At 39.3% G+C, this 27,777-nt stretch overlaps 1 protein-coding gene across 1 annotated transcript; it reads left to right on the forward strand.

Annotated features, from left to right (window-relative positions):
* The first annotated feature begins 4,966 nt into the window (after positions 1–4,966).
* TMEM167A (transmembrane protein 167A) lies at positions 4,967–27,467 on the forward strand. Its single transcript, XM_050913492.1, has 4 exons — positions 4,967–4,989; positions 17,657–17,766; positions 23,312–23,346; positions 26,732–27,467. Exons 1-4 carry the CDS (start codon positions 4,987–4,989, stop codon positions 26,800–26,802), a joined length of 219 nt encoding a protein of 72 aa, XP_050769449.1. The 5' UTR covers positions 4,967–4,986; the 3' UTR covers positions 26,803–27,467.
* The last annotated feature ends 310 nt before the right edge of the window (positions 27,468–27,777 follow it).

Genomic DNA, 27,777 nt, shown 5'->3' on the forward strand with positions numbered 1-27,777 from the left:
GAATTCCCATCATTATATGAACATGCCTTATCATGCATCACCTGACACAGTAAATTTCTATAAAGTGTATGGTTACAATATTAGGCTAAAGCATCCCTCCCAAACAGCTCTGATGCGAAGACTGAGGACTGAGTATTTGTTCTTGTTCAGAATACCTGCAACCTCCAAGCATTTTACAGCTATTGTGGTTCATCCTACTATAGTGAATACAGCGTGCACTTTTGATAGGTAACAGAGGGAGGCAGGAAACAGAAAGAAAGAGAAGCCATACCTAAATTTAGATAGCTTTTTTGCCAAACGGTACTAGCAAACAAAATGCCATGTTCTAATACCATTTCTAGTGTACAGAACGCTACCTACTCACTACGTGTTTGCCTGAATAATGCATATCCCTCACATTCCGCCACCTCCTTATTCCAGTGGGAGAGCTAAACGAATTTGTAGCTGTAGCAACTATGCAAATAAGTTTTTATGCATTCATGCTTGTAGTTGAAGATACTAGGAACAACATAAGTGGATATGACACAAAAGCCAAAAAAGAGCATTATCAGCTTTTGCCAATCATTCAAACTAGCATATCCCAAAAAACCCAACTGCATTTATATCTTATTTGCAAATGTTTTTTTCATGTCATATATACACATGCATCTGTTATGCACAAAAACTTGTTTATACAGATGTACCTGTCATGTCAGTCACCCACCGGTGATATTTTTAAACTATCTCCTCCAATCCTCCTACTTCTTATGAAAGCTAAGAGACACAAGAGGAGCTAAATACCTAGCCTCCCACATGCAATTGACATTGTTTTCGTATGATTCTTCCTGCATTTGAAAACAACCTAGAAGCTTAATCTCTGAAGCCACCTTTTTTACCTTTTATTATACACACAAATTCCTTGGTATGCTCTACTGCTTAAACACTCAACAGTATGCAATCTCTTCACTGGCAAATCACACTACTAAAACGTTTCTTAATACCTATGTACTATGAAGCACAGCCAAGACCATTAAACCTCCTTTAAAAAAAAAAAAAAACCAAAAACAACACCACAGAAAACCAGTATTCATCATATGGTTTTATTTACCTATTTGAATATTGCTATACAGATCAATATAACTGTTTAAACTTCTGATTGAAGATTTCAACAGACAAGAATGCATATCCAGCCAATTCCTGCAGACACTACCAACCGAGCTCTCAGCCACTTGTAGTTGGTTTTCCATGACAATATATTAATTAGGAGAAAAAAACACAAGGGAAACTGGAGTACCACCATCTGAAATCTTGTATTTCAATCAATATCCTATGTGTATCACAGCTGCATCCCAAAAGACATTGTCACGCTAGGTACACTATCTTTTAAATGATGCCACTAAGGCTCCCACAAGATCATTAATGATCAAATGGCATTTTTCCCACAAGAGCAAAATATGCAGCTGAAAGCATTTTAATACACCATGTAATCAATGAAAATTCTTCTTCAAATAGTTGAGACTGTTGGAAACTTGAAAATTAAATTGCTAGGGTAAATAAAAAGCATTTTTGCAAAAATCTGCAATAGATTTCATAGAGCTTACCAGAAACTATCGAAGTAGATAACAGTATATAAAAATTATCATATAGGGCATGTTTGCAAACAAAACTACTGAACTAGAGAAAGCTAGCTGACCACCTGGAAGCAGGCTTGACTACAGTATGACCAAGAACTGACAGCTGCAGTCTCCCCTGCAGTTACAGAAATAATTTTTCAATTTCAGTAACTAATCCACATTGAGAAACCAAAAGTGAAACCAAAAAGGAAAACCAAACCAGTTTTCTTTTTCCATCTCAGAGACTCATAAACAAGTTCAAAAGTATTATTGCCTCTAAAATCTAGGGTCATGGTAACCATTACGGGTTGAACTGTTCTTGGTTATAGTTATAACTTCTTTCACTTGAGAAATCTACCTTAATTTGACATCAATCAAATACTTTAACATCAGGTTATACTAGATAATAAGGCTGTTTTTAGAACTGTCTTTCTACATTTTAATTGAATGCCATTTTTCATTCAAAACCTCGACATGTGAATAAAAGAAATTGATCCACTGAGTGTAATTCACTAACAAAATAGCAGTAAGAAGTATGAACATGTTATAACAAAATGACCACGCATCTTGCTGATTACCTATTAAATCAATAGATAAATTTGCAAATTAATGTACCTTCATAGTTACTAGATTGTCCTCATTTCGGCTGGGATAGAGTTAATTTTCTTCTTAGTAGCTGGTACAGTGCTGTGGTTTGGATTTAGTGTGAGAATACTGTTGATAACACGCTGATGTTTTAGTTGTTGCTAAGTAGTGCTTATCCTAAGTTAAGGACTTTTCAGTTTCCCATGCTCTGCCAGCAAGCAGGTGTGCAAGAAGCTGGGAGGGAGCATGGCCAGGACAGCTGACCCGAACTAGCCAAAGGGATATTCCATACCATAGAACATCATGCTCAGTATATAAACTGGGGGAAGTTGGACGGGAGGGGCCGAACACTGCTCAGGGACTGGCTGGGCATCAGTCAGCAGGTGGTGAGCAATTGCATTGTGCATCACTTGTTTTTCTTGGGTCTAATTTGCCTGTTGTTGTTATATTCCTTTTCATTACCATTATTATTATATTTTTATTATTGTATTATATTTTATTTTACTTTAGTTATTAAACTGTTCTCATCTCAACCCACGAGTTTTACTTTTTTTTTCCCCCCGATCCTCTTCCCCATCTCACTGGGAGGGGTGAGTGGCTGCATGGTGCTTAGTTGCTGGCTGGGGTTAAACCACGACATAGAGTTACACAATCTCAAGAAAAAAAAGAACAAATCTAAAATCAATATAATGTCTGAAATCCACAGGAGAGAAAAACTAGTTATAGAAGAAAACACATCTTAAATTCTCCATCTGGTTATGCTGAAAAACATTCAAGTCATTTTGGTGATTATGAATCTGAAACTACAATTTTACAGAGAAGGCAAAATCATAGTTACCAAAGTTACTATTGCAAATGAAGTTGCTCTTTAGAAGATACTAACAGCAATATAAGTGGATTGTGTATGCTTGTTTCAGTTGCCTTAAAGTACTTTGCTTTAGTAGCATACTACCTTGATTCCACTATACAAACATGTTTTATACACATACTCTCATTACCCTGCAGCCTCCTACAGCAACTTCTGGAAGTATGTCAAATGTTATCCCAGCTTCTTCTGGCAGGATGAAAAATTTGTTTCCCCTTACCAAGGGAAAAAGCAAAATCTGTCCTGCACTCAACAGACAGGCAAAACCAATTTGGCCCCAGTACTGAAAGACACAGAATGACAGAGACCTCAAAACAAAGCCATCATCTTTGAAAGGGTTAATGCTTTTCAAGTTCTGTAAGATAAAGTGTACTTATAAAAAGAGGAACAGATTGTTCATAGAACTTAAGAATAGAGGTTTGTCGTGACAGCAACACCTAGGCACCTTACTCTAAATACAAAATAATCACTACCAAGATCTTCTACAGAACTGGTCAGAACACATGTAGTCTTTGCTTTACTGAAGTCCCTCACAGGATCAACAGTAATTCCTTTAAAAAAATAACATAATCTCCTGGTTTAAAAAACAAATGCCACATCTTTTTCATGGAGAGCCAAAATGAAGGCCTATCTCTTTCGTATGGCTTGATGGTAGAGCAGGCACTGTCAAAACCAGCTGCCAAATGCAAGAGTCACCGCAGATTTTAGTTGTACAGAGTTCTCTTATACGCAAGTATAAAAGGCCAGCCATGTAGAACATTTAGCTCTTTTAATAATTTTGTGTCTTTGGTTACAGAAAAATATACTGTGGTCACGAGAGGGAAATATACTACCTTTACCCAAGCATTTTCAACTTGACTTGGTGTGTTAAATGCAATTACAGAAAAGGAAAGAAAATGAAAACCTCTACAAGGAGAGAACACAGGACAAGAGCAAAAATACAGGAGACCAGCCTGGAGTAGAGCGACCAGGCTCTGCTCACTCCGCTCCCTCTCCTCGACTACTTCCCGAAGGGAAGCCAGTCTGGAATTTCCCTAAGGAAGAACAGGACCTTGACTTTACAATAAAAAGCAACTTATTAAAAACAGCCTCATTAAGGCGTTCTTTATGTTCTTCGCGTTGCACTAGCAAGTAGCTCACCCCCCCACACCACCCATCTCCGCCAGCAGGGACCGGAGGGCAGCGCGTCGCCCGCAAACAGGGCCGCGGCCCCTCCGCCGTGCCCAGCGGCACCCCCACACCCCTCAGACAACCGGCCCGCTGCCTGCCCCCCGGGCAAACGGCGGCCAGGGCCGGGCGGGAGGCGCGGGGCACAGCACCCCGCGCGTCACCCGCTGGAAACTGACAGCACGAATCAGAAAACAACAACAACCAACCAAAAAAAGAAAAAGACCACTTTTCGCGAATAGGCGAGGGCCGAACGGCCGCGCTGCCCTGGGCCTGGCACCGGCGACACCGTGGCTGTTACGTGTCCGGGGGAGCGGGGCCGTGCCCTGCCGCCCGCTCCGAGGGGCCTGCGGCTGATACTGGGCTAGCCAAGGAAACGGGCCCCGCTCGCACGGACCCCAGAGCGCTGGGGCACCGGGGGTAGTTAACGGTCTCGGTCTCCCCGGCCCCACCGGCGGCCGGCCCCCTCACGGCGGAGGGGGCGGGGCGCCCCGACCGACCGACCTACCTCCTCCTCCTCCCGCACCGCCGCCCGCCGCTTCCGCCTGCCCGAAAAGGCCGCGCTCCCGGCGGACTGCGCGCCAGCCAATGAGAGCCGCGCTCTCCCTTCCGTCCCGCCTCCCTCCGGCCGCTCCTGCCAATCGCGGCCCCTCACATCGCCAGCTGCCAATCCCGGCAGTGGCACCGCCCATGCACCTGAAGGGGGCGCCCCGTGGGCGCGCTTCCGCCCCCACCCCGCGCCCGCCGGAAGTGTGATGTGGCCGCGAGCGGGTCGCCATGGTAAGCGCGGGGCGGCGGGCGGGCGGGGGGCGCCTGCTCCGCTCCGGGATCGCCCCGGCCCCGGCCCCGGCCCCGGCCCCGGCCCCGGCCCTCTCCTGCCGGCACTGCCGGCTTCCGTGCCACCCGGCCAGCCGCGTCTCTGCCGAGCGACGCTTCCCGGGCCCAGTGGCGCCCCGAGGCCCCTCACATCCCATCCGGGTCGGGCCTTTGAACCCCCTCAGAGGCCGAGGCCCTCGCCCCGCCGCGGGGCAGCGAGCCCGCGGGAACGGAACCGTCCCAGTTTCTCTGTAAAGCCTTGCTTAGCAGTTGGCCTAGCAGTAACGCAAACCGGGCACGTCTGCGCTCCCTTGGTCCCTTTCCCGCCCCCAGCCTGACACGTTTTCCGTCTATACCGGCCTAGCCCGGGTTTTCCGTGGGGCAGCAGCCCTTGCTCTGACCTACAGCACACTGTCTGTCAGAATAGTATTTCTGTTTCTTTTGACCTCTGATTTAATGGGTATGTTGTTTGATGTCTTCCTTTTTGAGCAGTAAGCTGAATCCTGACGTTAACTGCCATTTTCGTTTTTCAGGAGTAGCGTCAGAGGCCTAGGTCCATTTGCTAATGAAAAGTATGAACGGTGTGTATAGAATTGACTTAGGGACTTATTAGCGTTGCCATTTATGTTTTCTGTGGCTTCTGCCTTTTTTTCATTCTACTTACAGAGAATATAAATGAAAGATTTGTGTTTGGGTTAGAGTTAAAGCTGTGCTATGAAATAATCTTTCTCAGCTAAGGTGAAGATCTTCATATGAGCAGTGCAGATACATGATTTTAAAAGGAAAAACAGGATTAGCTAAGAGAAGAAGAGGTTTCCCTGTATGAATAAAGGTTTGTACATACCTTTTACTTCAACACAGAATTATTTTAAGATGAGCATTTTCAAAATTTTTCTTAGAATCGGAGAATGGTTTGGGTTGGAAGAGGCCTTTAAAGATCACCTAGTCCACCCCCCCTCCATGGCCAGGGATATCTTCCACTAGATCAGGTTGCTCAAAGCCCCATCCAGCCTGACCTTGACAGGTTATCCATCACCAGTGATGTATACTGTACAACTTCCACTGAATCTTTTTGTATTTCCTATGTATTTATTAAAAGAGTAGTATCTTTTGAACTTTCTTATGGTTCAGTTCAAAAAAAGTTCCTAGGCTCCAGATCTTGTCACCAGCAGGAAATTGCTGGAAGTTGCTCACCTGAGCATTCCTTGGCAGATCTTTTAGATGAACCTGTTCTGATCTGTGGCTTCAGCCAGTGAACAAAGGGTTTTCATGATAAGAGGCATAAATTATTTCGGAAGTTCTAACACAGAAAACAAGACAAAAGAGAAGTGAATACCTCACCTCTCATCAGTGCCTTGAAAAGGTAGATACTATAGAAGTACAACATCACCTTGCTGTTCTTCATAGTACTTAAAAGGGTGTGAGGTTGTAGAAAAAAGGCAAGAGAACCTTGATGATCAGTGAGACATTTATGGTGCTGAGTTTAGCACTTAAATGTAATGCTAATGTTCAGCAAAAAGATTATGGCAAGCATACGAGATCTTGTGAGAATTTTTTTCTTTGCTTGTCCATGTTGTTTGTTAGAGGTTACTCTACATGCTTCAAGGAACCTGAACTAAGATAGAATCTTTTAAGAAGTTCTTCCTCGTGATTTTATGTCAAAGGAGGTGAAAATAAGATTCCTGAGTCTTATGGTGGTTGAATTTCCTCAGGGAGAACAATAACCCTCATGGTATATCCAGAACTTTGGATTCTCCATGATACTGCCTCTGGTGTCATGGTTCTTTAGAAAAAAAGTTGTTGTGGGATTAGGAGTCATGAGCTGTAGTTAGTGACACTTTCTTTTGAGCTCACACTTGACTGTGAGATGGGAAACAGCTGCTGTTTGTGTATTGTCAAATGGAAGAGAGTAGAGCTACACCTCCAATTTGTTCTCTTTCTCCAAAGAAAATGAGCTGCAACGGTGGCAAGCCAGTAGCTCTGTGAATAGCATAAATTTTGAAGCATAATTTCCAAAGGACTTTATCCCTTGGAACTTTCCATCCCATTGTCTCCCCAGCTTCCTTACCACATCCTTACTAAGCAAGTCAAAACTTGTGCTGGGTGAACGGCCAGCTGCCACCAAACAGAATATATATAAGCTGGCTTCTACCTGTCTTTTCCTTTATGTGAAAGCGCAACTTGTGTTTATTTTTTCCTGTTTGCTGCCAGTGGATAGAAAAAAAAAATACTATTTTAAGTTAAACCAACTTTGAAAGCGAGTAGAAGCTGCTCGATGGATTAAAAGGTTACTGAAAACAGAAGGGATGCAGTATAATGACACAGCTGCTTAATTTATTTAGAAGCAGAATATGTATTGTTTACTGACTTTCACAAATCATTGTGTCAGTTTATCCTGTCAACTTTTGAAATTTTATATCTGAAAACAGAACTTTTCCTAGTGGGGTTGAAAAATTTGCCACATGCATATGGTGTGGTGGGTGGAAAGAGGGAAGAAGCCTAAAGTAACATTAAGATTAATGAGGAGCCTCTCACCTGCTGAAGGGTGGTCTTCACTTTCCTTCATGGCAAAAATGTGCAATTGCAGCCAAACATTAGTACACATACAAAAACCATCTTAGGAGATATGTTTTGTGTCTGTAATTGCAATTTGGTGATGAAGAAAATAAAGAATTGAAGAAAACTTCACAAAGATGGCTTCTTTCTCTTCACCCTCTGGTTAGGACTGACCTCGAGCCCCACATTACTGCCAAAAAATTGATTTGGGAACTTCCCATGAGGACAAACATTTCTGTCATAATCTTTGTTGCTGTCTTAGAATGGTGTTTATAGAAGGAAGGGGAATTGCTCATATAACCAATTGTAAAAACATTCATTAGTAAATACTGATCCAAACCAAGCTCCCAGATATAAACGTACCAGAATCTGAGACACTGTTCTGCAGAAGAGCTTTCAGGAGTCTTCAAGTACAAAGTTTTGTGTTTGGCTTATTCAGAACTACAAGGAGGACTCAGTCCTGATTCAGATTTGCTAATAGGTTTGTTTTTATCATGGTCTAAAGGTAGATAGGATTAAAAGCATCTCCTAGTTCATCGTACAGTCTTCAGGTGTCTTTGTATTATGAATTTATTTTGGAATAATGATGGACAATTTTTTGCATGTCAGTATTATAATGCCATCAGGCATTGAATTTTTTGAATAAGAAGCACTTAGAATTTCAGGGAGTTACAGCTGCAGTAACAAATTTTTCATCTGATAAAACCTTTTCTACCCAGCTAATCTGATTTTGCTGGGAATCTGAGGATTTTACGCCAAAGCTGTAATGCAGGAAGATGCTAGGGCCTTCTTTGCCACCTTTCGTGCAACAACTGACTTGCGTCCCTGCACTCGGTACTTGTTGACCCCTGTGGCAGCTCTGGCATGCCCCTAGCAGTAGGAGCAAACACTGCTAATTGAGGAGAAAGCAAGAAGGATCTGCTCTCCATGTACATTTCCTCCCGTCAGAATAACAAGCGTGTCAGAGAATTGAAAAGGAGAGAGGAGAAATAGGAGGCGCAGTGTGCTAGGTAGGGACAGAGAAGTATGTTGTTTACTTTACTACACTAGTATGAGTGGTTAGTAAATCTCATACCATCTGTAAGTGCACTTGTAAATAGTAATGCTACTGTGGAGTAGGCATGTTGTGAGTTACTACTTGAAGTGTTCAGTACAGATACTTCTGCGTAAGTTTACAAGAAGACGTGAAAATGTATCAGTACTTTGCTTCTGTGATTATAGAACAGAGTAAACTATTTCTTCTGCCATTTTAAGATGCATCTCATGATCTGATTTGGGAAGAGTAGGATGCAATGAATCTACTTTTACAAATCTTAGCACATACCTGAACAGTCCAGGAATTACACTAGTTGTGAGAAGCTGTTTCTTTGCTGAGTGCCAAGCAGTTCTTACTAAACATCTTTGGCATTCTGTCTACTATTAAACATCTTAGTTTTATTCAGTAATAGCATGAGAAGTGGGGATCACATTTTTCCGCAGGCCATTTGAAATTAATAATGGGCTGATTATACATTGTAGATTTTCCACTCATGATCCAAACTCTGAAGTCGAACAAAAAAGGAAGTTACCATAAAATAGTCAATGTCACTATTTATTTTTTTGATTGGCTACAGCATTAGACACCGTGCACATCCATTGTAATAGCTACAGTGTTGAATAAGTTTTTCTGCTGATGCACAGAGCTTGGTGTTCAAACTCACCAAAAGTTTTCATTTTCAACTTTGTGACCAGGGAAGAAGGTGGAAACAGCTGACATCTTGCTAAAAACGTAACCTTACAGATGCTAAGAGTCCAAACCATGGATGTGAACTCTGCCAAACAAGAGACCTACAGAGGTGCTGTAGGCCTGCCCAGTGCCATGGGACATCAGAGACTTAGCAGAGCTTTTCATTATTTCTTGACTGAGTATGTTTTTTCCTGATAGAGAAGTATTTATTTTTCATGTTTTAAAGAGATGGCTCTACTATTAATGAACAACAACAAAAAAATTATATAAATAGTATACATAAAATGTTATTAATTTTTTTTAATTCTTAGGTAAATTAAAAGATAAGCTTTTTGTGCAGCCTTTAGAACAGAAAGAACATGCTGCCCCTTTACCGCATACGGCAACTTCTTAGGCTTTTTGTAGGGATGTTCAGGAATGCAGTTCAGCTTTGAATTGCACAGGCTTTCTGTGGGGATAAGAGACATTCAGAGAAATAGAAGGCATGTGGTTTTTTCCTGTTGTGCTATGGACCCAATCTCTAGTTTTTGATTCTTACTTGTGAGTTTGGTGTGATAGTAGAACTTTCACCATAACATTCTTAAATTTATCAAACAACAGCAGATAGAATGTTAGCTGTATCACAAAAGTCAAAGTATTCAATACAACAGAGCAAAAATGTTTAGGTATCTTCCTTTTTGAGAACTTTAACTTTCTTCCATGTCCATGTTCAAATTCCTGTAGTGCCTTCTGTTACAAACTCAGGCTTTTTGCATGCTGCTTTTATTAGAGTAAGAATGTCATCTGATTCAAAATGTGCTGGCATGTTAGAGTAACTCTTACCTCTTCCATTCACACACACAGTTTTTCTTAAGATTTGCTAGTAAATTTGAGGTAAACTAAGCAGTGTGGTGTGCAACTTCAGAAGGGAGAGTTAGCTAATTTGACAGAAACTATGCTACTCAGTTATCAAAAAGACAAGAATGGTACAAGTTTATAATTAGGCATACTTTGATGAACAGCAAGAGAAGCCAGAACTCACTCATTATGGGAGAAGATGTCTTTTTCTTTACATGGATAATTTTTCTCCTTCTGTTCGACTACACTCTAGAAATCTCTAATGTGCAAATTTTTAGGACAGGAGTGGCAAAAAAGCTTCAAATCAAGATTTATGTTCTTTTAGAGAGCTCTGTGGCAATGGCTGAATATTACCTACTCCATTCATAATTGTGGAAACTACCATTAGGTTTCCTGTTACTCAGGAGAACATACTTAGCTTCAGCATCCTAAAAAGAGGGTTATAGAAATTATTCCTTTTATCTAATGGGGGAAGAGAGCAGGGAAAAGAATCTGTAAAATTGCAAACTATGTAATCTGCAAAGAAGACATGGAGGCAAAGATATCTTAAACTTTTACTGCCACATCTAACATAAGTCTGTGTTGAGTAAATATATGGACATATACACCTATACTGTGTTACAGTAATCCTGATAAAAAAGCTTGATATTGTAACTTTCACTTTGTTGTTTATTATAAGATTTTTTGGTGAAATGCTGCATGTGCTAGCTGCTTACACCAAAAGTTCAATTTTGAAACTATTGTCAAGGCAAAGGAGAAGGAGTTCAAGTGAGCTTGGAATTTCAACATCGTCACCTTGAGGTGTCATTTCAGTGTTGGTCTGTGGATTTGAATTGCAGTAAAAAACCTAAATGTGTTAAAGTCAAGAGAGCTTTTGTAGGAGAGGACAACTGTTTCCATCTGTTAATTCGTTGTCTAATTGTTTAAAGAGATCGGTTATGTTTTAAACAGATGTATTAGTCTTCAGTTGACTGAAAAGCATACATGTTAGTTCCTATGTGCTGTACTTGCCATTTAAATTAGACAACATACTTCAAGAAATGTCTATGGGAAACATTCACTATTACTGCAATCGAGCCTTAGCCTAAATTTTATGAATGCAAAAATATACATTTTAGGCAGAACTTTGAATATGTTAGGCAGAAAGGTGAATGAGCGTTCAATATTGTACTTAAATTCCTTGGAAGCTAAATACTGGGGTGAATGTGCAGTAAACTTAAAGTAAAAAACCCTATTCACATTGGAGCAATGAGTAACTGCTAACTTGACAGTATTTGGATACTTATTAAGCACAAATCAGTTTTGTCTAAACACCTCTTGCTTAGTTCTTCAGTGTAGTTTTGCCAATAATCACTTCAAACTTAACTGGTTTGCAAGTTTTGTATTTTTCTTACAGTTCTAATTAGCATGCCTCTTTTACAAATGCCTATTTTCCATTCATTTTTATCAGATTACATTTGGCAGCAGTAGGAAAACAAATTATTTCGGAATAGGTTGGAAAAATATAATTATGTGCATGTTTTAATTAATTTTTAGCACTTGCTTTGACCTTCAGGTTGCAAGTAGTCCTACATGTTTTATTTCCTATTATTTTTTTCAATATTATACTCCTAAAAATTAGATTTAGACTGGGGAAATAAGAATTGCAGTACTGAATGGAAACCTTTAGATAATAAGCATTTTTTCTTTCAGCTTTTTAAGGACCTCTTTATTAAAATTTCATAGATGGATTTCACTTTTCTATGATGGGATTTGAAGCCTACATTACTATTTTAAAGTAGGCTTTTACATTTTTATCAGCTCTTGCTTAACCACAGTTTAACTACAGTGTAAGCTCTTGCTCACTTTTTAATATGAGAAAGGCAGCTAAACGGTCGGATATCAGCATTTGTTTCTTTGGTTCCAGAGAACATAATCATCCATCAATTTTATAGTATTGAGGAGGAAAAAAGAAAATAAAACAGTTCTAGAAAGACTGTATTCTGCAGCATATTACACAAATGCAGTTATCATTTCTTTAGACTATTCCAATAATTATCTGTGTTTGCCCACATAAATTGATTATTATAATAGTAACCGTGGGGCAGAGTTTAACAACTTGCTGGCACTGCGATGGCCTCTCTTTTTATAGCATGCACAGATGAAATCATGGTCACACTGCAATCAGAGATAGAGTAATCATTTGGTAAATACTGAAAGTCTAGGGAAGATTAAGCTTTGGTTTCAGTGTTAAGTCTGTTGAGATAAACTGGGAAGGCTTTTGTTTTAGGCTTTCTGCCAACCCAGGGGGACAATAGTATGGGCTTTATGTTCTCGTCCTGCATGGTTTTTTTTCCCTAGAACCATGAGATCAGGTGGTTTATTTTAAATGGGGGTATGTGAGGCAAGGGGAAATTCGGGGAGTCCTTCCATGACACATATAGTTGCATCAAAAATTACGATGTAATTTATTATATTGCTACCCAAAGGTTGCATCGTTAAGTGGGTCATAATTCTGTGGTGCTGTCTGCAAGACATGAAACAAAACATTATCTGAATCAGAGAATGTAGGAGTGATGTAGCAAATTAAAAGTACAGAGGCAGATACAGTACAGAGTCTGGGCTATGGCTGTTATTTTCACTGTAGAAAAAAGTTTAGGATCAATGCATCTATTATCGCTGTGTCTGCTGAGGCAGAATACACATTCACCAGTGATCACTAAAAATTTAGGGAATCATCTGAGTGTGCCCTTCCTTTCAGCACATTGAATTAAATACTCTTATAAAGTGCAAGAGTTGTTGATAACTAGAACTCTGAGCTGCCTCTTTTTTTTTTTTTCTTTTCCCCAGGTGTAGTAAATTTAATGCTGACTAAATTGCAGGAGTAACGACACTGTCTATAATCACGTTGACAGGGGCTGTGCAAATGTTATGGCCCATCAGGATTCCCTTTCTCAGCCACATAGGAAATTCTTCACTCTACATCAACGCTTACTAAAGTATATTAAACTTTAGTTTATACTTTAGTATATTCAGCTTTTATTACCACATACTATTCCATGGATTTCTTTTTACTCTGTCCGCAAGCTCCTCCTTCCCTCTCTCCTCACCCCAGAAAAAGGAGCTGTCACACCATCTTCTGCTCCTGTATTGTAGCAGACTCACCGATAGCGTCTTCAGAGGCAACTGGAGACCATTTCTTTCCTTATAACTCACTCTTTTGCCCCAGTATGCTCCCTGCTGACAGCTGAGCTATTCAGTTGTGGACTCAGATGGGAATACATTCGAATGTCTCTAGCTGTAACGTTTGTCTTCTAACTACCATATATTTGCATGAGTTCTTCTAATACATGCCACCACTGCTGATGTGAACACAAGAAAACTTTCAAGAGTATTCATTCTTTATTTCTATGGTGTATTATATGGAATTATTTTTACTAGGATACAATATGATCAGGGAAATAATATTGAGGCATTTTGTCAAGGTCTGAATTTGGGAAGGATTTAAAAGAGCCTTTGGGCATGTAGCTCTCAAAGCTAAAATCCATGGTCTTAAATTTCTAAAGGCTTATGAAAAAACTTGCTTGTGCAAGTTCTGCTGAATACAGTACCTCATTAGTGCTGCAGGTGATGTGATAGCGCTCCACAACTACCTGGAGACAGCACGCGGGGGGCGGGGGGGAAAGTGTAATTACTTCAGTAACACAGAATGTAACTACTAAGGTCTTTCCACTGTGTCAGAAATGTGCCAGATGCAGATGTAGAAAATTTCAGCGTATATAATTAAAGCCACAGCTTACACTGTCTGAAACAAGAATAAAATACCAGTGCCGATTGTTTTCTGCATTTGCAGTCTGAATCTTGGGAAGTTAGTTGTCTTTTCACCAGCACGTGGACACATTCTAAAAGATAGCATCAATTTCTCCATGTGCTGAAATTTCTTTGTAATGGGAATGAGGCTCACAGGATCTACATTAAGCCAGTCGACATGTCTGAAAAATTCCAGTTAATTACTTTTGGATCAGAGGAACCCAGTTTAACCAAATGAACTGCAACCCACCTACATTACGACATTTTCCACATAGCTTCGTATGTGAATGCAGTGTTTTTTAAAAGGATTCCGAGTAATGTATGACTCTTATAGCAGCTTTTAATTACATCAATTCAAGCAGCTGGATGTAAATCGCCCTTTTCTGTAAATTCAGCTGGGCCATAAGAATTACTTCAAATGTGAAGCCATCTACTTCATAAATAAATTTTCATTTCCAGTTTAAAATTGTGAACAAATTTAAAATATGCATGTCTGTCCTTTTAAAGTGACTATATAGATAAACTTGTAATTCAGAGCACATTTCAGTGGAATGGCGTCTGTAATTACAGCGATGCCCTACGCTGCATATCTGGAGAAACACATAAAGAGCCCAACAAAGAACAATTATATACTGCCCCTATTGATTGACTAATAACACATTTCATGAGTATACATTTACAATCCCTGCTTAAGAGGAAGCAAGTGTGCCTTTCTGCCATTTTCGTATGTTGAAGTACCCGATACTGCCAGCCTCCTTGGGAAGCAGCTGCAGGAGAAAGCTTGCAGGAATTCATGGGAACCAAGCTCTGGCAGGCACTGCGCTGTGAGATGTCGAGAGCAGCTGTCTCTCCCGGAGGACTGATCAAATTAATTAGTTGATAGGGAGTATCTGGCTTTGCTGAGAGGCAGCCACTCCTGGATCCGGCCCCGTCACGCTCCTAGACCCGCGGGAGCCAGGAGACGCTGCCTCTCATAGGTCCTAAGAGTTGTCTCTGGGGGGAATTGAGAGTTTCCTGGTTTCTGACGTTGGCAAAAGCTTGTGTCTAGTACAGAGGCAAGAATCTACTGATAATGATGGGCAGTGTTTTGTCCTTTGTGAATAATCTGTCCATTATTTACGATGCAGTAGGATAGAAATGATGACTCAGCTAGCTAAGCTAAAATACTAAATTAAACGTGATTTAGCAAATGCTGTGGCTCGGGAGAAATGCACGTAGCTTCACCTTGAGGACCTGAGGGCTGGCTTTGGGTGTTGGATCACCGCTCCACTGGTGTAATGTCCCCTCTCCATGTTCTCACTCATCACAGAAACCTTCCTGCATGTCAGCTGCTGCGTGTAGTTGCCATTTACTCTCTACCTTTCTCCACTGCCTACCTTCTCTCTGCATCCTAATAATCACATTTTCACCCTGTCCCGTTTTTTGCTTCTCAGGCTGTTGTCGTAGAAAGGGCATGAGGAATGAGGGAAATGGCTTGGGAATTTTGCTCCTGCAGAAGGATGGCTGATGCAAGAGGGCTTCTGCTTCAGGCAGAAGTAAAGGGGAGAGTAGCACACCCGCTCCAACGGCTAATGCTGCCTTTGAGGGCATACCCTTGAGGATGCTGACATCTCTCATACAGGCTGTGGAGGCAGAGTTGCTCAGTTGCTCCTTGAGCCTCCCTATGCTATTCCTTCTTAACGGGTAGCTCCCCACCCACAGGTGGCCTGTTGGACCCTGTTAACTTAGACATTTAAATTAGTTTGTGTATCTAGCCCTGTCTGATGCATGTATTCAGGCTGGCAGTTGTATGCATGTTTAGGTATTGCTTCATATGACTCATGGAGACTTGTATGTAAGCTAAGGTTATATTCTTTTTTTTGTTACAAGGTTTTAGATCTCAGTATCAGAAGGGTTGTGGATGTTCCAATGGCTTTGCTTCTACCTGAGCGTCTCATTTTTCTCTCTTAATTTGCTGTTAGTGCAATACTGAACTGAAATATAGTGATTTTCTTTTATAATTCTTAGCTATTTAGAGAAATTTGATTATTGGAGCTTTAAAACATTAGAATTTTGTGACATAGGAAGGAAGTGCACATAGATCAGCAGAGATGTGCCTCAGGCTATGGAAATGGGAGCTCTGATGTGCTCTTAAATCCCACCGAGTTCTGATTCAAGAAGGAAACTGCAATGTAATACCCTTCATAAGTGCTAAATATTTACACTTAATTAAATACGACTACTCAGCCTTCTGGGTTGAGCAGTACAAAAAAACATGAGATATTTAGACATAAATTTGTCAGAACTCCAGAACAAAGAGTGAATTCATTGTATTTGCTTTGCCATTTTTTTGGAGTTCAGACTAAATAGGATTTGCAAATGAGAGTAGCTGAGCAAAGAGAAGATAAGGCTGTTTGAAGTAAGCAATTGCCTAGTATACTACCTGGTGCTGTTAAGTTGACCAGAATGTCAGTTGAGACATGCCAAGTTGAAAAAAACCCGAAACAATGAAACTGCAGCTTCATGCTTCATGCAGCTGGATTATTTTCACGTTGTAAGAAAAATCTAAGTCTCAGATTGGGGGCTAATTATTAGAAGCTACAAATCACAAGGACTAGTAGGCAAATATTTCTACTAAAAATTCCAGTGAACCTATTGGAAAAAAAAATAAAATGTTGCTAGTGCATTATTTATTGGAATGGTGATGTGGCACTTGCTGGATATCAGCATCAGCCGTCTTTTTTCCAGATTTTTTACTTGGTTATGGAGTTACAGCAGTCCTTACATGAGTACCCTCTCTCCCACATTCTGTTTATACTTCTGGAAAAGATAGCTTCATGTAAGCAATAATAGTTGCTTATAAGTTAATGATTAAAGAACATAGTGGCCACACAAGACTCAGACTTTAGTTAAAAATGTTTGTGGAGGGCACTTACTACATACTACTGATATTTTATACTTTAGCAAATAGCCAGAAATTATAGCAGTTTCTCAAGAATTGTTTCTTCTTACTGCCGGTAGGTAGATTAGTTTTACTATCAAACAATAGAACTTTACTTCTCCATCCTGAGGCAATTCCTCCGTTTGTCCAGCATTTTCCATAGAATTAGCACTTCTAAAAATGTATTTACAGTAAACATGTTTTAAAGTCAAAAGGTGATTTGAAAATAAAATTAATCAGTTATCTTTTCGTAGTTCAGGTGGGCTTAATTGTATGTATTTCTACAAATCTGTTGAATTTTGGGTGTAGTCTTCATAAAGCAGTATATTAACAATCCTCCTACATATTTCTTGTTATTTTCTGTCTTGGCTGCCACTGGTTTACTTGTCAAATACTCTTCACCTCCACCTTCACCACCACCACCATATTCTACTGATGCAAACCGCAGTTACATGTATTCTTGGCCGAGAGGGAACATCTGTTTTCTGTAACTCTTAGCCTGCTGCAAATGGGTTTCCACAAACTGGCTTTGGAACAGGTGCCTGGGAGCAAAACTGTAAGGTTACCATTTTGCCTGCTGTTTCTTTACCCTTTTTGGGATGGATTGAGAAGGAAAAACTCGGTTCTTCTACCATTGTGTGCAGCGGGCTGTTAAAAGAGTTTCTGGCTCACTGGCATTGTAGATTTCATTTTTGTTTTTAATGGGTATTGTCTAGGGGATCACCTATTTTGTCCAGCTTATGCAGTGAGGGAAGTTTTGTACTGCAAAGATGTAATTTTTCTTTTCTAATTTTCTTCCATAGTCTGCCATCTTCAACTTTCAGAGTCTACTGACTGTAATCTTGCTGCTCATATGTACCTGTGCCTATATCAGATCCTTGGCTCCCAGCTTACTGGACAAAAATAAAACTGGGTATGTAGTCTGATCATCTTAAAAATACACAAGCTGTTTGGTTTTACCTGCAATGTTTTAGTATCTTATAATGGTGTGTGATAATACAAATCCTATTTTGAAAAATTTCTCTCTTCTTTAAAGATAAAAATCTTAATTTTGTACCTTACAATAGAATGCAATAAGGTATTTGCAAGCACTTAGTTGCAATTTTATAAGTTAGTTAATAAGAATTTATTAATTAACAAAGCCAGCTAATATTGCCTTATTAGTTATTTTCTAGGTTTGCAACTTTCTCGTTAGATGCTTATTAAAGATACAGAAATGAGTGACAGAAAGAAAACATTTTCCTACGTGCAGCTGTTGCTGTAATGATTTATTTTTGATTCTTAGGGCGGGTAAGAAAACATTAACAGCAGAAGCTGGCTTTTTGTTTGTTTTCAAGATAGGCGTTTTGGAGGTACAAGTTTAAAACACAGCTTTAGCAATAATCTAACAAAAAAAAATCTTTTTTAAATAAGCAACATTATCCTTATGTATGGTCTCTTCAAGTCACTGTTTTGTATTCTCTAAGATGAAGGAATTTGTAGAAGAGTTTTTGAAAGCTTCTACAAAATCTAACCTATTTTTTTGTCTTTTGGTCACTCTAACTTCATCCCTCACTTTTATTGCTAAAGCACATGTTCCTAGGTGACCAGTGTTTTTCTCCTTTGTGTTCCCCATTCTCCTGGAATGTGCATAATGTCGCGGGGCCAATACTGTTGCAAAACAGTTCATCTCTACCCTGCTTGGCAGGACAATTTTTGGGGTGGTGGGAAATGGGGACAGCCACAGAGCCAAATCTGTGCCTCAGGCTGTTAATACTCATTCACCTTCTGGCTTACCAGTTTTCTTTGTGCTACAAAGAATATGACTGGATGTTGAGTGCAATCAGCAGTAAGCAGAGCTGTGATTTAAATGCTGTGGTTTTAAAGTAACGATTGGGCAATTTTGACCTAGAAACCACTGAGGCCATCCATAGTATTTCAGTAATACTGTCACCTAAGGTTAATACAAAGGAGATAATATTTATAGAAGTAGGAGGTAATTCTAGCTGGTAATGTTCTAGCTGGAAAAAACAGACAGGCTCTTGGGCGCTGGGTGTTTGACTTGTCCACTTTTTCCATTAGATCATTTGCTGTTAAAGAAAATGTTTTTTCCCTAAGTATCTTCTGTCACTTCTGCATTTGATTTTCAGAAAAAGTGTCAAGTTTTAAGTAGGCTCTTGTCCCCGAGAACCTTAAGGGTTTGTCTTCTGAAAACCTGTGTTGTAATTAACCTCTGGAATTGCTATTTTGTCACACAAGTTTTCTTTTAGCAGTGCAAGATACCCACAGTACGCTAGCTTTTTTTCAGTTTGGAGTTCTAACATGAAAATGCTTGTGTCCTTCCATATGAGACTGTGAGGTTGCCACTGACATGAGAGATTTCTTTTGATAAAAGTAAAGATGGAAAGAAAGGATGACTTCATGAAGGACTGGGGGGTGGGGGGGGCAGCGAGGGAATTCGGGTGTCTGCTAGTGGAAGATAACACAATAGTCAATGAGGTATACACAGTAAGAAGTAAGAATATTTATTTTACTGATTAAAATTTTAGTGCTGTTCTTGGCAGGGAGTATTTCCTTTAATCTGGAGCTACTCTGTTTATTCTTGAGGCAAATCTGTCTGGAGTACAATAGAACTCTCTTCATAAAATGTTTTCCAAGGGTGCTGACACAGTGGAGGAGTTGGGCGTTTGATCTGTAGGATTGTATTTATATAGACGTTGGGCATACTATTTTATTTTTGTTTTATATATACGTATGTAGACTACTTTGTACTGGAGAATAAAACGTTGGCCTGGAAGCAATGAAGTTTGTTTCCTGAATGGTAGATGTTTACATGGAGCTCATACGCTGTTAAACCCCTGTCCCTCTTCACTAACGTATTCCATGCTCAAATGGAAATGTCTAGACATACTGGATAAAATAAATTCTAGTGATATTTCATTTTACCACAGAGATGATCCTACCTCATTATTCCTGCTCCAAATTAATAGCATAAAAAAGTAGCAATAAAATATTAAAGTGACAGGAGAAATGTTGATAGTTATTCACTATATTTCTGACTGAGTGGTAACTTGGTGAAGATTTAAACCTGTTGATAGTAAGTAAAGAAACATGTTTCTGTTGGTTGAGAGACTGTGTTGCAAAGTGATGTCACCCATCTTCATAACACTGTATTTCATCCTGTTGACTTCTGCCAAAATGTGTCTTTTCCTACCAAGCCAAACAGAATTTTAAACCTTCATTTTCCCTGATGCGTCTTGAGTGTTTCCATGTGCTTTGTCCTCAGCAATAGTGTTTAAGGTTGGGAAAGCAGGAGATTTACTGTTTCATGCTAACTAGAGGAGAAAGCATACCACAACATAATTCTCTCCTCCCTGCTAACCAGAAAGACGTGTTAGCTTATATGCAGCAGAGATTTCCTTTGACTTGCCATAAGCATTGCAGTGGGGTATCTCTCACACTCCCTCCTGCAGTGGCAGGGGGGTTGTCCTGGTAGACACATGGCAGCTGCATTTTGCAGCATTCCCAGTCTAGCAGCCAAAGTCGAAAGCCCCACTAACCCTTTCTCGTCTTACTGGGTTTCATTTCTTTGGATTTTTTGTTCTCCAGATAACCAATACCACTTTCATGATCAGTGCTTTTAACATTAATACTGAAAGCCAGGAATATGCAGCAGCGCATGCACGTTTGACTTGTGGCTGCCAGAAAACAGCAGGTATGCAAGCCAGACTGACACGTTTCACCTCCATCAAGTCAAGGATGAATATGAACATGAAGGGGAGAATAAGGAACAGTGCAATTACTTTGAGCAGTTGCTTCAGGAGGAATTATTTTGGAGCAGATTCGTTCAAAGCAGCATCGTCTCTGTATAATCAAACATGTTTTGACTTGAAGAGGTGCATGTTGTGGACCTGAGATGAACAGTAATGGAAATATTCAGGAGAGCAGAAGGCCTGCACAGGCTTTTCTTCCAGTGTGGGCTCCCCAGTTCATCGAGAGGCTGTGATTATAGCTGTTTAGAAGGTCTAGATTCCAATTTGCTTTTGCTCAGCAGCAAACTATGTGGACAAACAGATGTACTGAGCTGTTCCAATAGCAGCACAAGGCTTTTAAAAAGGTACTGTTGTCATCTGTTGGAAGGCTTGTCAGTCCTCATGTCAGTGGTGACTTTAAGTTCATAAATTGTTAACTGCCGTAAGGGTAGCAGATAAAACCCATATTCTAAGTGTTCTGTACCTCCCACATCAGAAAGGAAAATCAAATTTTCACCAAGAAGGGGGTTTTCTAGGGCTTGGAACAATGTAAAATACTTCAATTATAACTTTACTTTGTTACACACGGTCAAAAAAACCCAGAGAAGGCAAAGAAATACCCTTGCTGAGATTGTAAGGCAAATTCAACAGATCTATAGACTGCCTAAAAGAGTTAATACTCTTTTTCCCAGGTAAGATTCTTCAAATATACATACGAAAAGAACAGTAATGTTTTATTTCTTTGAGTTCCTGGGCAAGTTTTGAGAGATGGCAGCATGAGATACTGGGCTGTGGAAGGTTTTTGTGTAGGTTTTGCAGCATGCAGTCCGTAAATCTTAATTTTACAGAGAGTGACAACAGTTTCGAGAGTCTTAAGCACCATCCACACAATACTATGGGGCTGTGTATTTTGCTCCATAAGGTTTACACATGAAGGCCTTTTCACCTGCGTGCATCTTCAGAAAGTGCATAGATGTCTTCAGGTTACTTTACTGTATGACCTCTTAGCCTGGAAAAGTGTGATGATCTGCATGCAGGGATTATTACTTCTGCTTGTGGAGCTATATAAAAGCAGAAAAAATGAGCTTTGACAATACAGAAATACTTTTGGCTTGGGGTAAAATGATCTAAAGCACAAATGAAAAAGCCTGTTTTCTAAAATGAAAATGCTGGAATGCTGTTTACAATAAATTGGTCAGGAAGACGCACATTGGTCAAAAAGCATTTCACTTTGAATTTGAAAACCTCAGTCACTTGCTGCTTCTTGGAACACATGGTTCTCACCTGCCCGAGACTGGACCTTTGTTTCAGAAATAAAGGGGAGGCTGCTAAATGGAAAGAGGGAGAAACGCTGAAGTAAACTAAGACCATAAAAGAGGCCATAAAATATGAAGTAGCACAGAAATTCTTTTTTAAAAAGTGCAGGATATGTTGACTGCTAAAGTGTGCAGGAGCACGTGGCCCAAAACTACCTGTCTGCATTTACACAGGAAAAAAATAGGCAATTGCCAGAGCCCAAGAAAGGGGGAAGACAGATAATCAAACCATTGTGGGTATGGGTTCAGAGCACTGTGGGAAAGCACTTGGATAACTGCCATCACAGCAGGTAGTAGATACAACCCCACAAATAATGTAGGCTGAAGTTACTGCTGATAAACATATCAGGAGAAGGAGGAAAAATAATTAGGTTTTATTTTTAGTCCATAAATCTACAAATAGACAATATAGTTGAATCCAGATGTTTTTATTGCATTGCAACCTGTCATACTGTGAAGGAAACCTTCCTGTAGACAACGTTTCAACACAGTTTTGACCAACATTTGAAAGGCTGAAAGCTGGCTTATAGTTCAGGATGCTTCAGTATTCTTCCCCTCTTCCTCCTCAGATTCTAAAGCAGTCCTTGCTCTTGTTCCTCTTGAGCAGTCAGCATGAGATTATTTTAGTTACACAGAGAAATTATAAATTTGTGGCATACATGCTTGTACATCCCTTTGGATGTGCTCTGAATAGTTGAATCCTGCTTTTCTCCTTTGTTATTTCACTTGTGAGAATTAACGTCATGGGCAAGCAGCATTAGAGAGACATGAGCAAGGTAAACCTTGGTAAAAGAGTAAAAACAAACCTGAAGAATTGTTTTGTTATTTATTTCAACACAAGTATTTTATATCAGATTACACCTATGAGTATGCTCTGCTAGAAGAGGCATTTTTATCTACTATTGCTAAGGGAAATAAAAAAGAGAGACTACAAAGCATTAAATTTAAAGTACTCAGGTTTATCATCTCTCATACCTGCAGGAAAACTTGCTTCAAAATCTTAACATAAAAAGTTTCCCATATACAATGGCATGGAGGCCTGTTGGTATTTTCTACTGCAGTACCTTCCTAGTTCTGGTTTTTTTCCTTACCTAATTTTGTCTTTGGGGTCCTTTAATGTAGAATGTAGAATTCTGATGAAATCTTTAGATTTGGAACACAGACTGAGTAAATGCATCTTTGTTTTTCTTGCATGCAAAAACCTTGCTAAACTAGAAAGAACTTTGCCACTTGTTTAGTTCATAGCCTGTACTCCTCTGTGCAGGTATCTGGTGTTTTCTGATGTTGAGAAGAGTGTCAAATTGACAAACTACTGTTAATTTGGATTGTTTTAGCATAGAAGAAAGAAAATCAGTTGACCTAAGTTATTTTATTAAACCAAGAGCCTAATGAATTTATTTTATCTTTACAGACTATTGGGAATATTCTGGAAATGCGCCAGGATTGGTAATTTTTTTCTTTGAAATCTTTAAGACCAGTGCTTTTTCTAGAGTATGCATTATTTATTAGGATAATGTTTCCATGTAACAATGAAAGCCATACTCATACATCATCTTAAAAAATGCAGGTTTTACCCCCATGACATATAGTGAAGGCGGGGGGGGGGGGGGCGCAGGACATGACTATCTTACTTAGCATCATGGAAGCCTGCATTTTCTAATGTCAATTAATATATGTGGCGTTATATTTGCAAAAATCTTTTGCACTTTTTACTATGTGAGAGAACCAAGGGCATACTACTTATTAACAAACAAAGAAATCAATGATTCCTTATAAACTGCTATCTATTTGCAATTCTAATGGACTACTGACAAAAGCCAGATATTTACCTTGTAGTAATAAACCAACATGGAATTCATAATGCAGTAAGGTTCTGTTTAATCACAAATGTCTTTTTTCTCCTTTCTTTAATTAGCTACTGTGCACTTTTGAATTATGCAAAGCTGTTGGTGTCAGGTGGCATCTATGTGCAGGCTGATCAGCTCTATCTGATTTTAGACATTTTCCCATAATATTGATATTTATATTTATTTTAATCCTTATTCTGAATTTATTTTGGGAAGGAAATGGGAATATGCAACAGAAGTCCAGTCTTAGCATTAAGGTATATCCAAGATTTTTAAAAAATTACAAATCCATCATCAAAACTGTTCTTCAGATTGCATTTTTAATGCAGAACATTGAACTTGTAATTCTAGGTCTTCCTACTTGTCACTGAACCTAAAGGAAAAATGTATGGTTCCCTTTTCTGCATTCTCAGGCTTTGAAAGGGACATGACATACATATTTCAGTATGTCAAAAAGCAATGATGCAAAAAACAGGTTTTTGTGAAGACCTGCTGTTAAAATGATTGCAGATATTGTTCTATTTAGATAATAGACATAGCAGAACTAATTTTAGTAATGTAATTGAAAGATACTGGCAAGGTGGCAGCTGTCAGAAATTACTTTTGAGCTATACGGGCAAAAACAAATGTAAAAATTCAGCTGCATTAAGGTTTGTTCAAGGTTGAAAAGATCACCTTACCTTACCATCTTCTTTTTAGTTAATTAAGTGCAAGCATATTTTTTCTGTTAGCTATGCACAGCAAACAGTTTAAAAAACTATTTAAAAGAGTACACAAGAGGTTTTATGAGGTCCCTGTCAACTTGATAAAGTTAAGAACTGCAGTTCATCTGGAATATAGTCTTGCTTTCCCATCATGTAGTAACATTAACATGTTTGAATTTGCAGCATCCAAGGTAATGCATACACTCTTGTGCCCCATACTGAACTGCATCCTTTTCTCTTTTTCATGTAAAACACCAATTACTTTTCAGCTTACATCTAGAGTGGTCCAATTTGACTTTCTTTTAGACTGACAGATGAGAAGGTAGCATCTTAACGTTCCTTCTGTACATTTCCTTACATCACAGTGCCATATCCTCAGTATGAGAAATGGGCTTTGAAGATGATTCCTATCATTTGATTTGTGTTAATCACAAAGGCATGTAGAAAGTGTAGGCTTTTAAAAATTAAAATGCCTGCTGGCTTCCTTTACATTTAACTTGCCCAGTATGTTTAAACAACCTTTTCACATGTGCATAAGATTTTAATAACCAGCAAGTGGTTGCATATTTACAAAGTTGTGCAAAATGATGTTTAATCCTGCCACATGGTGATTTCTCTTTTAAGAAAATTAAGAGCAGGAAAGTATAATCCATATGAAAATTGTAATACTCTAAACTGTAGGAGGTGGACTTCCTGAAAAAATTATTTTAAACAGATGTGAAACTGCAGACATTAATTCATTCAGTTTGAAGTTTAATTAAATATATGCCAGATCATGACAACGTCTTGTAATGTCACTGTCGCAGGCACTCCTGCTTATGGGAGGTGTCACTGCAAGTATTTTATTTTTCTTTTGCTGTGGAAAGTTTGTTTCTCCTGTATTTGAAGGTCCTGCTGGTAAAAGAGACTTTTTTTTTCAGAGGATTACACCTTAATGCTAGACTTGGGAGCCTTGGCATTTTCTTTCTTGAATGTTTCTCTGAAAACTGCATCTCAGAAAAGATGGTCTATAGTAAGACAAAAGACCTTGCACAGCAAAAGGAAATTGAACTTTGTTTAAAGCAAACAGCTCCAGCTCTGTCTTTATGCTTCTGAATGCATAAAACCAGGAATCTTCTCACTTCAAAATGACATCACTGTGTTAACAACTTCTGACAGTTTTGTAGGCTGGAAGTACCATCCAGTGTAGGGGACTCTCTGCTCTCCAGAGAAGTCAGTGGATTCATGAAGAGTAATGCTTAAGAGTAAAAACGCCTGGCTAATCAAATGGAGGTAGTGCCCATGTAAATAGGTAGCAGTCTGATTAACATTACTGATATTCCCCTGATTGTGTTACAGTTCCCTACCTAAGATTCATTTTTTTTTCATAGTTTGTTTGGTGAACAAGAGACCTCTGTAACATTTTGTTCTGGACCAAATGGGTGGGAATAGATCTTTCTCGATTGCCTTTGCCACCAAATATAAGTCTGTTAATGGAGTAAACTTAACTTTCATCCATGGTCTGCCCTGGAAAACTGTAACGCTAATTTGAAAGAGTGAGAAATAGAGGTGTCTGTGCAACTTCTGTAATCTGTTGACCATTTTTATCAGTAACCTGAAAATCTGTAGACCAGACGCTCTCCACATGCTAACAATGTTATGTCTCTCTAGCAAAGAAACAAGACAGGCACCTGGCCATGTCTGGGCCGCTGTGAGCTCCCCAGCCAGTTAGCTGGCTCCTACATGATGCCATGCATAAAAGATGCACGCTGCATATAGCAGCTGTCATGGCCAGACAGCATCGAGGTACACCTCTTCTCAGCTGACACGGAACAGCTTTTGAGCAGCGATTGCTCTTCGCCAGAACTGGGAACAGAGCCAGTAAAAGATTTGGTGTCTTGATCAGTTTTCCAGTGCCTGCCTCCTGACTCTCTTTGGCACTAAGAGATAGCAGCAATTGTTTTGTTTTGTTTTTTTTAAATGTTTTCCTGGAAACTGCGTCTCAGAAAGGATGGCTTATAGTAAGATAGAAGCCCTTGCATTGACCTTTACTTAAAGCAAACAGCTCCAACTCTGTCTTTATGTAGCAATATATCCTATCCTACATCTTAGTTTTCCCACTCCCGTGCATGTTCTTCCTCAATACACAACTATAGTTGTAATAGCATTTCTCCAGCTAGAAATGTTGAATATTAATTTGCATGGGCAATGGGATAATTACCATGTTAGGCTAGGAGCAGCCTAGATCTGTTTAGTCATGCCTAAATTTTTGTTTGGTTTGGTTTTTTTCCCTCCTCTCAGGTGAACGGAAGAGCCCCTACGTGGCTGTGTGCTGTGTCGTGATGGCCTTCAGCATTCTGTTTGTACAGTAGCAACTGAAGAGTGTCCCCTACGCCCTACTACCAAACAGCAGAGCATGGAAGAACTTCTGGCAGGAAAAGACGGGAAAGTGTCATCAAGTCTCCTCTCGCACATTGGATAGCCTGTCTCTTAGTGGACACCCCACACCCCCCCCCAACAGACCATCATGTACAGTATTAGTGATCATAATGTAACAAACTCCAGATGACATGTACTTACTAATGTCAAGTCAGTACTGGCACTCCTGATGTAACTCTTGAAAGGGTGTCTGTTGTATATCTGAGTTTCAGGGTTGCTTTTTTTACAGCATGCAGTTGAAAAGGCGCTTAATTTTTTGTTTGATAGATATATTTAATGAAACTTAAAAATGATAAATCTAGCAATAGCAATAAGACCGCTCTTACAAGAATAAAGAACATTGTGATTCTAGGATATGTTTATGAAAGTATTTTCAGTTCTTACTGTCTGAACAATTCCTGTCATTTTGTGATAGCTATACTCGCATACTAAAAATATGACCTCTGGCCTAAGTTACATTCAGCTTTTGTTTTCTAAACTTGTAATTCCTCAGATAATCTATCAATATTTTTATTGTTAAGATAAGAGATGAATAAAGGCAGGGACCATAATTGTGTACAAGGTCAAAATATGCAAAGAATGATCTGTTAACTTCCTATATTAAGCAGTTATATTCTAGTTTTTAATATTTATAGGACTTTATTATAAATAATGGTGTTTGTATGATATACACACATTTCCAATTCATCCAAAGCTGTTCTAGTTATCAGATTAATTCTTAATAATCTCTTATGTTTAGCTGTGACTAGGAATACCAGTGAAACAACCCAAGGAAATTTTTAGTTCTGAGAATCCGAAAACTATTGACATGAAGGCATTGTATTGCAAAAGCCTTTCCTGTTTACAGCATTTTATCATTGACGAAGTTCAGACAAACAGGCCTCTTCTTGTTTGTGATTTATTGTTCA

This window comes from Gymnogyps californianus, chromosome Z (assembly GCF_018139145.2).
Source record: "Gymnogyps californianus isolate 813 chromosome Z, ASM1813914v2, whole genome shotgun sequence".
Classification (NCBI taxonomy): Eukaryota; Metazoa; Chordata; class Aves; order Accipitriformes; family Cathartidae; genus Gymnogyps; species Gymnogyps californianus.